At 40.8% G+C, this 14,591-nt stretch overlaps 1 protein-coding gene across 2 annotated transcripts in view; it reads left to right on the forward strand.

The window, feature by feature from the left end:
* The window catches only part of adamts17 (ADAM metallopeptidase with thrombospondin type 1 motif, 17), a 121,496-nt gene that overhangs the window by 99,462 nt on the left and 7,443 nt on the right, over positions 1–14,591 (forward strand). For both annotated transcript variants that reach the window (XM_027281876.1, XM_027281877.1), the window contains 5 exons: positions 3,175–3,255; positions 5,795–5,952; positions 9,567–9,726; positions 13,245–13,380; positions 14,386–14,590. In XM_027281876.1, the coding sequence (XP_027137677.1) occupies positions 3,175–3,255; positions 5,795–5,952; positions 9,567–9,726; positions 13,245–13,380; positions 14,386–14,590 (740 nt within the window). The remainder of the gene's footprint in view (positions 1–3,174; positions 3,256–5,794; positions 5,953–9,566; positions 9,727–13,244; positions 13,381–14,385; position 14,591) is intronic.

Below are 14,591 nucleotides of genomic sequence, written 5' to 3' on the forward strand. Positions count from 1 at the left end.
TGTAATTTATGTAGTAGACAAAATTTTCTGTTGAAATACACAGACTTTATTGGCTGAATAAGTGGCGCGAAGAAACCGCATTTTAATAGGCCACTTTTAAATGAAGATAATAACTCAGTAAAGCCGGTTTTATGTAGCCCGATGACGCTACGAAGTTAATCAAGAGTATCAGGAAGCGGGTTGAGTACAATATTTCACAATTATTTGCTGCGGTCCGAGTTCGGGCGGGTTAGTTTAAAACGTCGGTCGGTGCAGGTCAATCAAACATGGACCCCGCATCACTGCTACCTACTGAGTTTTATGGCGCCCCCTAAAGGACAAAACATACACAAAAACAAAAATGTGCTTCAAAGTGGCTCACAGTTTCTTAGCCTAGTCGCCAGTTAAGACATAAAATGAAGCTGTTTGCTGTTAGTGACACCATGTCGCAATGATCTGACCTTTTTGTCCTCAGAGTTTGCCTTGTAGCTCAGGATTCTTTAGCATAACTCACTATTGTATGGCTTGAGCATTTGATGGTTGGCCCATCTCATGGTGGAGGATGATTCACATTCACACATTCACCCTCAGGGTCATTTTGCATTTCATCATTTGGGTTCATTTCACAAAATTTTTTAGCTGTTGTCTCGTCGGTGTGTCTGTGTTTGATGTCACCAAAAAAACTGGCTGTCAGTCAGAAGCAACTGTATCCACACTGTAACGGTGTGCTGTGTGTTTAAAGGACTTTAATGCTCAGAGGATTTATTGGTAAGTATGAAGTCATATTGGTGTCTGTGACTGTGAAATACTGCACTACACTATGAAATGATGTTGGGCATGGTTGTGTACTGGGTGCAGGAACAAAGCAGCTCACATTTGAATCAATTTGAAACATCCATTTTACTCGATTTTATCTATTTTCTTCCCAAACAGAATATTTGTAGTTTTGGCCATCATTTCTATCAGTTGCACTAACATTTAACAAGACTAAAAACGTTTAACAAACGTTCAACAGCCATCTGAATTATGACAAAGGCAAACAAAATGTATGCATTGAAAAGAATGATGCAGGTGTGAATTGAATTTTTTGAATTTTCTCAAATTTCTGTGAAGACAAATGTCAAAATTGATGAAATAACCTGATTGTCCATTGTAGTTGGGAAGATGGATATGGACAATAATAATGGAGATTTCAGGCGTGATAAATTTCTGTTTCACTACCATAATGCTGTGATGTCCTCAGTAAAAGATCTGTGGCTAGATCTCGGACAGTGAGTAAAACTTTATAACTGACAAGAATTTTGGCCAAAATGACAAAAATGAGACCAAAGTTCAGTCAAAACAAAGAAGTTTTAAATCATCAGATTGAGCTGCTTTGTGTTGTGTGTTGTTGAAATAATGCAAATGAAACTTTCCTTCTTCACAATATGTGAGAATTTCAGTGTTTTAGACTTTTAGTCATCTGAATACATCTATGGAGCCCAGATACTGACTTATTATTATTATTATTATTATTATTATTATTATTATTATTATTATTATAAAGGTGATCACACATTGTGAAAACTTCCACCAACTAACTACATAAATAAGTAATACTGTTCATTGCCTTTTTACACTGAAAATTTAAAAGAAGCTTTTCATTTAATCTTTGATCGGACGGATAAAAAAATAGCAAAAAATGTATTTTCCACCAAACAGTTCAGATCAAACAAATACAATTTTACTTTCATTAAATCTTTTTTTATTTAAATCTCCTTATTTGATCACATTTAATCAATCATCTCCCCCGCACAACATTTCTCATTTCCCTCTTCATATTGTCCCAACCCAAGTACACTACCAACATCTCCCTCGCAAACTCACACTTGGCCACCCGGCTGAACAGAGCACAGACACAAACCAAATATCTAAATAGAGCAACACATCATCTAAAAGTGGTTTGCACAGTGACTCAGGTTTTTAGATGGCCTTGCAGCACAGCAGGATCAGGACAAAGTAACCCGTCCTTCATCCCACCTGTCACGGTTCTGAGGGGCTTAAGCCACAGACATCCTGTGGTGTGCACGTTCTAGAGGAGACCAGGTTTCAGCATCAGATGGACTTGATGCATACAACACTCATGCATGACACTTGCATCATGGAGTGTGTTGCTGCAACATGCAGTCAAAGCGTCTTCGTTCTCATCAGGTTTCATCCTGATCAGAGGGATCGAGGCTACCGCAGGAGGCAGCAATGGAACATCACCCCAAGCGCGCCCTCCTGCCGAATCATTTCCCAAATTAGCGGGACGTCCCTGGAATAGATCAAAATGCATCAAAACAGGAGCTCAGCTCTGTGTCACTGTCCTCTGAGAATGGCAGTATTGAAGCAGAAATGTAGCGTTGACTGGCTCCTCACTTAGAACAAATCGAGTTAGGCAGGTAAAGCTTCTTCCTGCTCCTCACTTTTTACAGTCACCACAGACAATTTAAGTATAGACGCATTCAAACAAACACCGAAGGCCCATTTTGTCTCGACTTCATCTTATGCTCATATTATGACAAAATGATATGATCTCTCTCATCTGACTTATATGAATTGACAAAAGAATGAACACTTCTGTAGCCACTTTTACCTTTTGATCATAGATGTGCGTGCAGCGCTCTCACGTACAGACATTTCAAACTGCCTTTAAGACTATCAAGTCACAGAGCTTCTCAAAACTTAATGCGGAACATCAGCCTGTAAAATGAGCTGTTAAATCATGAGCAAATTCCATGTGGGACTGCTTATTCCCCCTTTCCTTCAAGTTCCAAAAAACTCTGGGGGTAAGCCTCAGGGACCAACTTATACGCTTTTAACACAGCTAAGTTGACAACCAAATACTTCTGACTGTCTGCTGAAGACGATGATGAATAGACCTCCTGTGCTCTGCCGGTCAATGCCACACTGCAGCAAAATGTTCAAAATCCTTTAAACCAGAGAAGCTGTGGTGAAGATAACACACATTACTACTAAAAACATATTAAATAAATTATGAACATTTTCAAATGAAACAGGTACATTAGAAACAGATAGAAACCTATACAGGATGCTTAGAGTTAAAACTATGAAACTGATGACTAAAAAAAGAAGGAAAACCTTTTTTATTTTAATTTTTTATTTGTTTGTCTGTGAATTTGTTTTCACCTCATATTTCTGTCTCTCTCTCAGGCTACATCGAGGCTGTGGTTATCCCCGCAGGAGCCAGGAGGATCAAAGTTGTGGAGGACAAACCCTCGCATAGCTTTCTGGGTAATGATGCTTTGTGTTTTACAGGGTGTCCTCAAGGTCCTTCAGAACGATCGCTGCTAACTTCAATAACATGTTTCCTTATGAACGATTGTCAGCTGCTATTAATGTTCTACATACAACTGCTTTAGTAGTAGGATGGATGGATGGATGGATGGATGGATGGATTGGTCCACAACATTTCTGACTGGACTGAACTTCTTGTTCAGTTCTCATTTTTAACTTAAATCTAATAAAACAAACTGGCGTTTGGATGTTTAAATGGTTTTCATGCTCACTGGATAGTGTTAATAATCTATGATTACTTCATAAAGTATTTTCACCATAGATCTTTCTTTAGGTAGCAACTGTCTAAATAGATATGGGGTGATGGTAAGGGGACCTCCCAACTGACGAGAGACCCTTGATTAGAGGAGCTGAGAAACCTGACCATATTAACGTTATGTAAAAGTACATTGATAACAGCCTTTGTAATTCTGTCAAACCCTGATCTGTCTATGTCCTGTTCACATTTGAGCAGGCAAACTAATCTTCTAATCACTTCTGCAGGCTCAGCACAGGAACAGCTGATCGTAGGGTTAAGATGAAACAGGAGCACATGGATGTTTTGTAGGCAGCCAATAAGAGACTAGTAATTAGGCCTGTGTTGAAAAAATCGATTTTCCGATTCAGAATCGATTTGCATATTAATTCCTTAAGATCGATTCGTACATCCAAAGATCGATTTAATTAAATTAAAATTTTAATACATTTTCCCCCGGTGAACTTTAACCCCACTAGTCGCGTCATTGAATTGAAACAGGCGTGCACTGTGGGAAAAATGGAAATTCACCGGAAATATAATAAAACTACAGACAAAAGAACACTCAAGGAAAACTCTACAACTACCAGCCACTTCTGTACGTTCTCTTAAAATAACTGAGGCGATTGCGGGTTACATTTACAAAGATATGCGCCCGTATTCCGTTGTTGAAAACGAGGGCTTCAGGCGACCAAAAAATGGTTTTAATAACACTAACCCAAATCGAGATCGGATTGGATCGGATCGGATTATGATAATCGATTCTCAGTCTTGAGAATCGAATCAAATCGATTCTTGTGAATTTGAATCGATACCCAGCCCTACTAGTAATGATCAGATATGTCTACCATCTGGTGCCCTCATTGGGGCTTTTTAGACTTGACGTTCTTACCTGACTGAACCTTAACCCAAGGCTGCAGAGCGCTCATGGGTGGCCTAACCATTTTTACACTTGTACAGTAATTACTGTTTTATCTCCAGGCTAACATTTAGGATAATTACAGTTCAGTAGATAACTTTTTTTTTGTAGTTCTGTCAATTATTTCATGGACCACACACACAACTTGTTGAGATTTGATTAGACAACAAACATTTGGTTGTTTGAATGGACTTCCTCTGGTGATGTCCAAGGACTAAACTATGGTTTATTCCAACTAAATGTGAAGCCCAACTCCACACAGCCTGAGAGAGTGAAGTACTAATCTGGACATGTGGTGAGGTAGTCAGTTGGCCGGGCTTCAGAGAGCCCACAATCCACTTCAAGGGTTCTTTTAATAGACTGTCCAGAGCTGCCCTTTTTATGGTTGAGGAAGGGAGCAGCTGAAGAAGCAAACTGCTCTGAGCACTTGAGAATGAGCTCTTTTTTCACATTTAACCTTTAGAAATGTCACTTTAGTGTTTGAGCAATTTAACACATATTTATCCACCCGGCACCTCCATGGAGCCTCTCGACCTACAGCACAGTATGCAGTATGGTCAGTGAGCACAGATTTGGTTTTGATCACGTACCTGGCAGACTGAAAAAAAAGACTCCTCACAGTGACAGTGACCTGATGGCAGTCAGGCAATAGTGTGGCTGTAGATAGGCTGTTGGTATATGCCTGCCATCTATTACCTGCCTGTTTTCACAGTCCCTGTTGCTATGTGAAACAACAGACCTGCACAAATTACCTTTAACCTTAGTCTGGTTGCCAAAGGTACGAACGTAAACAAGCCAGCAGTTCTTCCCTTTTGGAGGCATTTAAGTGTTTTAATGCCAAAGCTCATTGCCCCATGTGCAAGTGTTCCAGTAAAACAAGTTCCCCCAGACACATCATTTTGCAAAAGGAAAATACAACAAAAGAAATACAAACCAGCCACAGCATTTTTTCCCCATGGCAGAATGAAAATCGGTTGAGCTAGACGTTTCCCCAATCGCTGTGGCGATGCGAGACTAGTCAGGAAATTGTGTAACTCACCCCTGAAATTATTTTACAATTATGTGTTGATTGAACAAAGAAGAAGCAACATGTTCATTTGTAAGCTTTAGACGTGTTGGCAGGTGCATTAATGTTGTTTCTCCGATGCTTCAAGTCTTTGTGCTAGACTACTCTTAACTACAACTCTGTATCTTTGTACTTTTTGAAAGAACTTTTATTAATCATTAAATTAAGAATGGGTGACACATACTGTGTAACTGTGCAGAATGCGTGTCTATGCGTGTGAAAGTGTTAGTCCTGACCTCACGCGTCTTCCTCACAGCCCTGAAAGACTCCAGCGAGAGGTCCATCAACAACGACTGGAAGATCGAGCTTCCAGGAGAGTTTGAGCTGGCCGGGACCACAGTGCGCTACGTTAGGAGGGGACTGTGGGAGAAGATGTCCGCCAGGGGACCCACTAAGAGCCCCTTACACTTGATGGTAAACACATTAGACAACCTGTTCTGTGTTTTATCACGATGCACCCCAGATACAACAGCAGGACTGGAACATCCTGCTGGTGCTAATGTGACTGTTGACTGTGCATGATGTTAGTTTGTGTGTGTGTATTGATCATTAACTGTAAATTAGATATTCAGGTTTATAGTTAGATATTTTTACCTACCATGCATATGGTGAACATGTTCATGCATTTGATTAACGTATCATTAATAGTTTACAACAAGAACCCATAAAAAAGAATTGATCCTACATTATAAAACCTACTTGTGGATGAATTCATCATTCATAATAATAATTTCTAATAATAACATTTAATATTTGGTTTAAATGTAATCCCATTACATACATTTTTTAAGGTTGATAGCTAGATCAAGAGTTTTTTTTTTTTTACATAAATACACAACATTAACACATTTATGAGGAGCCATTTTGTGTCAGAGTGACTAATAGCGACAACAAGCTTTGAATTTGGTCCAACACTGAGTGAGAGCGCTGCATCATCACAAGCAATTGCACACTGTTAAATCACGCCGTTAAAAGTGTTAAAAGACATTAACCTCTTTTATATCCAGAATGTTTTTTGTTTGTTTGTTTTTTTTCTATTCAAAAATCTTTGGAAATGAAAAGCTGATAAAGAAGAATATCATTTTTCTGTGTATCAAGATAAAAGCCCACACACAGCCACAGCGTGGAGAGCTGGAGACATGGCTTTACAGTCGATTGCACTATTGGGCATAGTTGTAAGACAGCGGTCTGGGCTGTAATGGAAGCTAATGAATCTCAAGTCAGAAAAGGTCCAAGCCTCTTTTCAGTTCAGATGTTATTGCTTCAAAAACGGGTTTTCTTTGCAGTGTATATCATTTGTATTTAGTAGAGAGCTGTACCACAATATTCTATTTTCTGGCCTGAGCTGCTGTTCCTGTACATATTCAGCATCTGTTCTGCATTTCCCCATTTTTCTTTTCACTTCACATTAGTAGAGGTCTACTGTAGTGTCTGTCAAGGAGAGGACAAAGATGTTAGCCTGCACAGACAGTTTGATCAGCAACAGGATGCAGGCTACTGTAAGCCACAGCTAACAACCATGGTTAGACATGTGAACTGAGGAGGCCATGTGGCCAATTTGAGAAGGGAGGGGATGTTAATCAGGAAACTTTGATTGTTTATTTGACTGCATAGGGAATAATACAAGCAGCAAAGGCTGCACGAACAATGATAGAGGTTATTGACAAGATGAGAATTCTGTTGGAAGCCCACTGCAGCAATGATCAGCTTATACTTACAGCCCTACCCATAATAAAAGACAGTTTTAAATCTGATTACAGCACTCCCCTGGCTCTTACATGTATATGTAGAAAGAGCCCATGGTCACAGTCGGGTCTGTACTGACCTTTATGTGGTGAATAGACTGAGAAATTCAATCCAATGTTCAGCCAAAGTTGCTTTAACCAAACTAAGTGGGTAGTGCTCTGTGATATCATCTTCAATCATGTGACAATAGAAAAATGTTAGCCAGCGTGATACAGAACAAGTGAAGGGTTCCGACCAGACAAAAAAAAAAGGAACTCTGACCTAAAAGAGGGCCTACTGTTGTCGCGGCGACGTGGTTTGCATATGAAAAGTCTGACACGGACAAGAAAACTGAAACTTTACAAATTATTCTGCCGACCAGCTCCCACAACACACTCAGACACCGCTAACACAAGAATCATGTCAAACAGTGCAGAGACTGTCTACAGATGAGAGCCACAAAAGCACCGTGGAGTGCTGAAAACAAACTCCAGACTCAGAAAGAGATGGTGGCTGCTGTTATTGTGTAGAACCTAATAAGAAATATGCCTTTCCATGTGGTCTTTAGGGTATATTAAACATTTTCACATGTCCATGTCACTCATCCAGAGTAGGATGTTCAGCAACGCATTTTAAACTTCATAGGGCATCAGGGGCAGAGGGGGTGACTAGAATGAACCATCGATGTGGAGAGAGAATGAGAACGCTCACGTTCAGGATCCAGAAATGAAATAATCGCATCCACACACAATTTGGGCAATTTAGGGTTCAGTTTGACCCAAGTTTGAAATGCCAGACTTCTAATTAGTTAATTTAGATTAGACCGATTAACAATTTGAAGCTAAAAAGCAAAATTACAGAACATACAGACAAACATACATGATACAGAGCAGCTGGTGTAGACATAGATAAAGTAGCTAACAATTTATTGTCCAGGAAAACATTTCTTGGCAAGAGTGCAGTCGCAGTGCAGTCGCAAAGTGATTCGAGGCAAAAAAAAAAAAGTTATTTACATAATGTGTTGTCACTTATTGCTGTAAACTAATACGTGTAGCGTGTAGAGCTGCAGCCTCATGCCTACAACCAAATCACAGGAGTGATTTTCAGCACATCAGCACTCCTTCTCATGTGATATCTTTATTCAATTTGCTTATTGCACTGTAAGCACAGTAGACCAAAATATGCTGATGATGCATTGTAGACGTGGGTGTCTAACCTGGATGAATGAGCGTTACATTGAATATTATCGCGATGTGAGAGATAAATGTCTATGAATTTTGATCGATGCTCACAGTTAATTTGAGCATATTACAATGTTCCATAGCTGACAGATAACTGCACACTATAAACATATACCTCTAACTGTGCGCTTCACTTATAGCAGGGGTCCCTAAACTACGGCCCGCGGGCCACATCAGGCCCGCCTAAACAATTGGAGTGGCCCACTTAACGATCCCAAACAATCCCTCTAAACATGGCCTATTTTTCAAAATTGCATTTTCCTATTATAAAATATCCACACTTAATGATTAAGCTTGGCATTCTAATTAAAATCTACCTTATTTACGAACTATTTACAGTACTAGCTAATTTTCATCCCCTCACACAATGGTATATTCCGACGTGACTTTGCTCGTGATCAACTTCTGCGCAGTCTGCCCGGGGGATTCAACTCGGCGGGTCAGGGACGGCCGCACGGTGCGGGAGGATCCCCTCGTGGGACCTCTCCCCGGTGCTGGCTGGCCTCTGCCAGGCGCATTTCCTCTGCGGCGGTGCGCCGCGACCGGCTCTGGGTCGACTTGGAAAGGCTCGAGGGCGAAGGTGACTCACGGCTCCGGCCGCGAGCTTTACAGCACCCTCCTGCCTGGACCTCACCACTTCCCGGGGCCGTGGACTTAGTGCTCGCTGTGCCCTCTCCTCGACTGTCGAATCCGACTTAGCGCAACTTTCACTTCCTCCCGCAACAGAATCACAACAAAAATGTAAAAAGCACCGCAACTTTCACCGCAATTTTTTTGAAAACCTCATGCAACATCAGGGATTTTAGGCCGCAACTATTTCAAAAAAGGCCCCGCGAAATCCTGGTGGGACTGATATCATTTCAGTTATAGACTGACCCCGGCCCCCCATCACAGAAAGGCAAGTTGATGTGGCCCGCACCAAAAAAAGTTTGGGGACCCCTGACTTATAGGCTGTTTGAACGTGTTCTTCATTTATGTTATAAAGTTATAACTATAATCACTATGAACATTAAAAATGACGTTTGTAACGTCTTGAGCTTTGAATCTCTGTCGTGTTCCCAGGTGCTGCTCTTTCATGACCAGAGCTATGGAATCCACTATGAGTACACGGTGTCTATGAACACAACTCAGGACAGGAGCAGTGAAGAGCAGAAAGAACCAGAGTATCTCTATATCTGGACACACAGCAGCTGGCAGGACTGTACAGTCCAATGTGGAGGAGGTAACACATCACTCTTTGTGAATTTCATCTGGTTTATTTCTCTTGGAATTGCCTCTTGTGTAAGTGTTGATGATTTTTTTGGGGAAGTTTATCCGTGTTTTCTTAGATATCAAACAGGCTTAGGAACCATTAGACACCACTGTGTGTGATGACGGGCTTTACAAATACACTTGATTCGACTGACAGAACATGAGACGGAGCCGAGAGTCAAGATCTCGTCATGAGTCCTGAGAGGGAAATTTAGATCAAGTAAAACAAAGCCAAGAAATTTAAAAAATGCTAACTCGAATGAGACTGGAGATAAAATAAATGTAAGATTTATTACTGTAAAAATAATCTGTAAAAAATGTTCATTCAATACAAGAACAGTGAGGCTTTGTTCTTGTAAAGTTCTTGCTGTATATCTAGTCCAGAACGAACAAACTGAACACTGTTACAATCAGCAACTACACAACTAGATGCCACCATTACAAGCTACACACTGGACCTTTAAGATGCCTTAGAAAAACAATTCCCAATTTATTTTTTCACTTTATTGTTAAGTGTTAATGTACGAAACACCATCAAGATCAATATCTTTAAAGCTTCAGATAAAGGAATGAAATGAAGTCATATTAACCATGTTTATCTCATCTACTGATTAATAGTTCGAGTACGTTATCTTCATGCTCACCAGTTCTTGCTTTCAGAAAATAAAGATCCTTCAAATCCTTGCTAAATTTGAGCTCAGTTTGATATCCCTCACTATGGCGTGTGTGCTGGATCTCACGCAGACAGATAAACTTTAATCCACCATTAAAAAGAGATAAACAAAGCTGTGGTGGTCTGACCCCCCAGCTGCTTCACCGCTAATCCTGAAGCACCTGACCTCGTCTCCTGGATCAAATTATGAGATCGTTTTCCCATGATAATAAGGATCCTGAGTCATGATTACCAGCGAACCTCTCAGTGTTGTTGTTTTTTTGTCTTTGCATGGAGATGTGGTAAGCAAATACATTAACGCTAGTTATAGATACATCAGGTGTCCCTAAGAAAAAACACAGTATGAACAACCTTACTACACAAATCTCTTTGTGTTTCAATCATTGTGACAACACAAAGCTGCCTCATCTCAGTCACTGTGTGTACTCCAGTCATTAGGACAGGATGGTATCAAAGAGTTATTCCCATAATAATGTACAAGGAGTGTCCTCTGAAGACATGTAGACATTCAGTCCAATCAGAAAGTCATGTGGAAAAGGTTGTTGACCAAGACTGGTCAATGTTATGGAAATTTCTATCCTTACGTTGTGGGCTTTGAGGTCCTCGGCAGTACTAATTGTTTGGCTTTGGTTGGGAACAGTAGGTGCCAGTTTATCTCAACACTGTGGTGACCCAGATTGAAGGAACTGAAGGTTGCCTTCCTAGACATAATAGATAGTTCGCCGTTGACGTTTCATCAACATAATCGGACAACAGTAGCTCCACCGTTGACGTTTCATCAACATAATCGGACAACAGTAGCTCCAGACTAGAATATGCTGACAATAACACCTCCATGGGTAAAGACATTCTCTTTGACTAATTCTGGGCGTGTAGTATTTGTGGTGTTATCTTGGGGTTTAAAGTCGATCCACCAGGATGAGTTGGGCAGAATGTGAGACTGACTCAGGCACTTCTGATGAACTTTGAGAGTGTCTCTAATTCTCCTTGATCAAGCGTCAATATATAATACAGCATAAGACATCAGAGGCTCCCTCCTGACCTCACCATTGACCTTTGACTTCAGCAGCAATTTCTCCATAACACTCAAGAGGTTCAGGTGGATTTTAGACCAAACATCAGAATGGCAAAATAATCTCTCTAGGTAACTTGGACCATGTGATGATTGCTGGTGCCTGACGATGTGGTTTGACTATCACAGAGATGATGGATTATAGAGTTTACAGAAAATGGTGCAGAGGATAGTGTCAGAATCTGGCATAAACCGCATGGATCCATGGAAATGTGGAGCGGACAGATCTACAGAAACTGCGTGAGTCAACATGGACCAAAACCATCAAAGAATGTTTCAGAAACCTGTTAAATCAATGACAGAAAGAATTCAGAAATGGTGTCCTGTCCAGAACTAGAAAGGTCTACCTAATAACTAACATAGTATACATCGATCAGCCATCACATTATCACCACTGACACTGAAGTGAAAAACTGACTTACATAATGTCAAGAAGGCAACTCAGTGGAGGCAGTGTGATGCTCCTGCCTGTTGTTATTACTTTGACATGTACCCAAATGCAACACACAGACAATTAGGGTAGAGTTATTAATGTACTTTATTTCCACGACAGACACAAAGTACAAGCAGCAGGAATCAGTGATGGAGAAGACCACAAACAAAATGTACCAAGCTTCTCCACAGGAACACAGCAAGGCGGTCTTAATTGTCAGGCACCCTACTGCTGCTTATTGCTTTGTAATGTTGGTATCCAGCGCTCAAAATATTTCAAATGACATGTGAGGAGAGCACTTTGAAGTTGCAGTCCATTGCTTTTATCCAGGAGACAAGGTCAGGTGCTTCTGGATTAGTGGTGGAGCAGATCAGGGTGAGACCACCACCGCTCAGTTTAGCTCTTTTTGATGCAGGATTAGAGATTATCTGCCCGCTTGAGATCCAACATAGATGCATGGTTTGACATCCAAAGCACACATTGGGTTCTTTAAACGCACAGTCGACTCAAGAGGGGAACTGTTTTCATGTGAGGACAGTCTCATTGCCCCACCCAATGTCCTCCATTCCCAATCAATCCCAGAAGGCATTGAGCTAAGAATCCAGTTTTAGTGTACACATACATATATACACACTCTGTAAGTCTGCCCAGCATGTATATGATGTATATGTATATCTTACATCATCTTTCCTCCACAAATGATATAAATAATCGGAACAGTAGAAAAGTTACAGACTCAATTTTATACACAAGATTTCACAATATTTCCTATAAAAAACAAAAATAAGGAATAGATGTCTTCATATCAGCATGTCAAAATAATAAAAGTAACTTCTTGACATTCTTAAAAGCCCCATGCCGTCTCATTACTGTTTTTTCTTTGCTGTTCTCGCTGGTTTTAATATCAACTTGTTTTCCATTGTCCCGCTTGGCAAAGTCATTACAAACCAACCATAATGACATAATCCCAGCCAAGCCTCTGTTTTTCAGAACATGATGAATCCCAGAAGTTTGTACTCAAAGCCCCATCAGAATAGACCATGAAGGACCATAAAGTGTAAAATATGCTTTTACAAAAAAATAAACTAGCATTCCCCTCCTGAAACTTCAACAGACTCAGACACTCCTCTGTCAGCCAGTCCAACCATCCAGCCAACTACAGAAACTCAGACTCATGCATAGACAGAGACACAATAAAAGTCAGTCCATTACAGGAACAAACTCTTATTCTGGAGATCCAAAACCCCTGAGAACACATAGAAGACCGACCTGTATATGTGTGTTTGTGTGTGTGTGTGTGTGTGCGCGCAGGTGAGAGGAGGACGGTGGTTTCCTGTATGAGGATAGCCAATAAAACCATGGAGGTGGTCAACAGCAGCTACTGTCATCCTGAAAACAGACCACACCCACAAGTGCGACTCTGCAACTCACACCCCTGCCAGTACCGGTGAGACACACACACACACAAACACACACACACACTGCTGGTTAATCAGTCTTGACCTGCTGCAATTGTAAATCATTAACTTTTATTTCTATGACCAATACACTTAAACAATGTTCAGAATACACAGTGTGACACAGTGAACAGCTGATCAGATTCTTATTCTTATGTTCAGTCTGTATATACAAGTAAAGCATCATCTGTGCATTGTTTTATTGTTTGTTTACATGTTCTTTTTCAAGTTCTCCTTTCAGGTTCATGAATATTTTGTTTTTATAAAAAGCCCCCAGAGGCAAGTGAGAAAACAAGACAGCCTCTTGTGGCCAAAATGAGTATTACAAGAAGGAGAAATGACCTACTGTAGGAGCGCCTTAGAAGAAAGCAACTTTATTGCAGAAGATTTTTCACGTCTTCAGTCATAAACACAAGCAAGAAAACGATTCAGATGAGACTTACAGAATGAATAATCAAATTTTTTTAAATCTCACTTGCCTCTGTGTGTGCAATCCAGTTTTTACTAAACGATGGTGAACGCTGCAAAGTGAAGGTCTGGGGCCGTGTGACAGTCACCTCGAATCTTCTCTGTCATCACTCATTTTATATGTCAACAGAGTCAAATACACTGCACAGCTGTTGTCATTAACCCACAATTATAAGACAATGATTTTATCAGCACCGCGGTGCGGCAGCATGGAAGTGACAGCTGCTAGCATTTATGAATCGTGATGATGAAATTATTTCATCCTCATTCTGTGTTAGGACAACAGAATCGGGAAAATATTTAAGATATGTGAGGACAACTATTGAATTAGTCTGTAACGCGCCACAGTGACGGCGATCACAGGGAGCTCAGCAGAGTAACTGTCTGTCTGTAGCTGTCCACTCACGGCTGGCTCTGTGGCAGCAGAGTTAAACTTTCTCTGTGATTATGAACTTTTAATATTGGTATAACCAATCAGACGGCTGGATCATATCAAATAGACTGTAACCCTGTGAACTCCGTTACAGGTGGGTGACAGGAGAGTGGGGATCCTGCTCCGTCACGTGTGGTAAAGGTCTTCAGCAGAGGGAGGTGGTTTGTGTTTACCACCTACAGAACGGCTCGCTCATCCACACCAGGGACCTGTACTGCCAAGGAGGAAAACCTCCTCCTCTGCAGGGCTGTGAGGGCCGTCTCTGCCTCACCGTGTGGGAGGCTTCAGAGTGGTCCAAGG

The sequence above is a fragment of the Larimichthys crocea genome, chromosome VIII, assembly GCF_000972845.2.
Source record: "Larimichthys crocea isolate SSNF chromosome VIII, L_crocea_2.0, whole genome shotgun sequence".
Taxonomy (NCBI): domain Eukaryota; kingdom Metazoa; phylum Chordata; class Actinopteri; family Sciaenidae; genus Larimichthys; species Larimichthys crocea.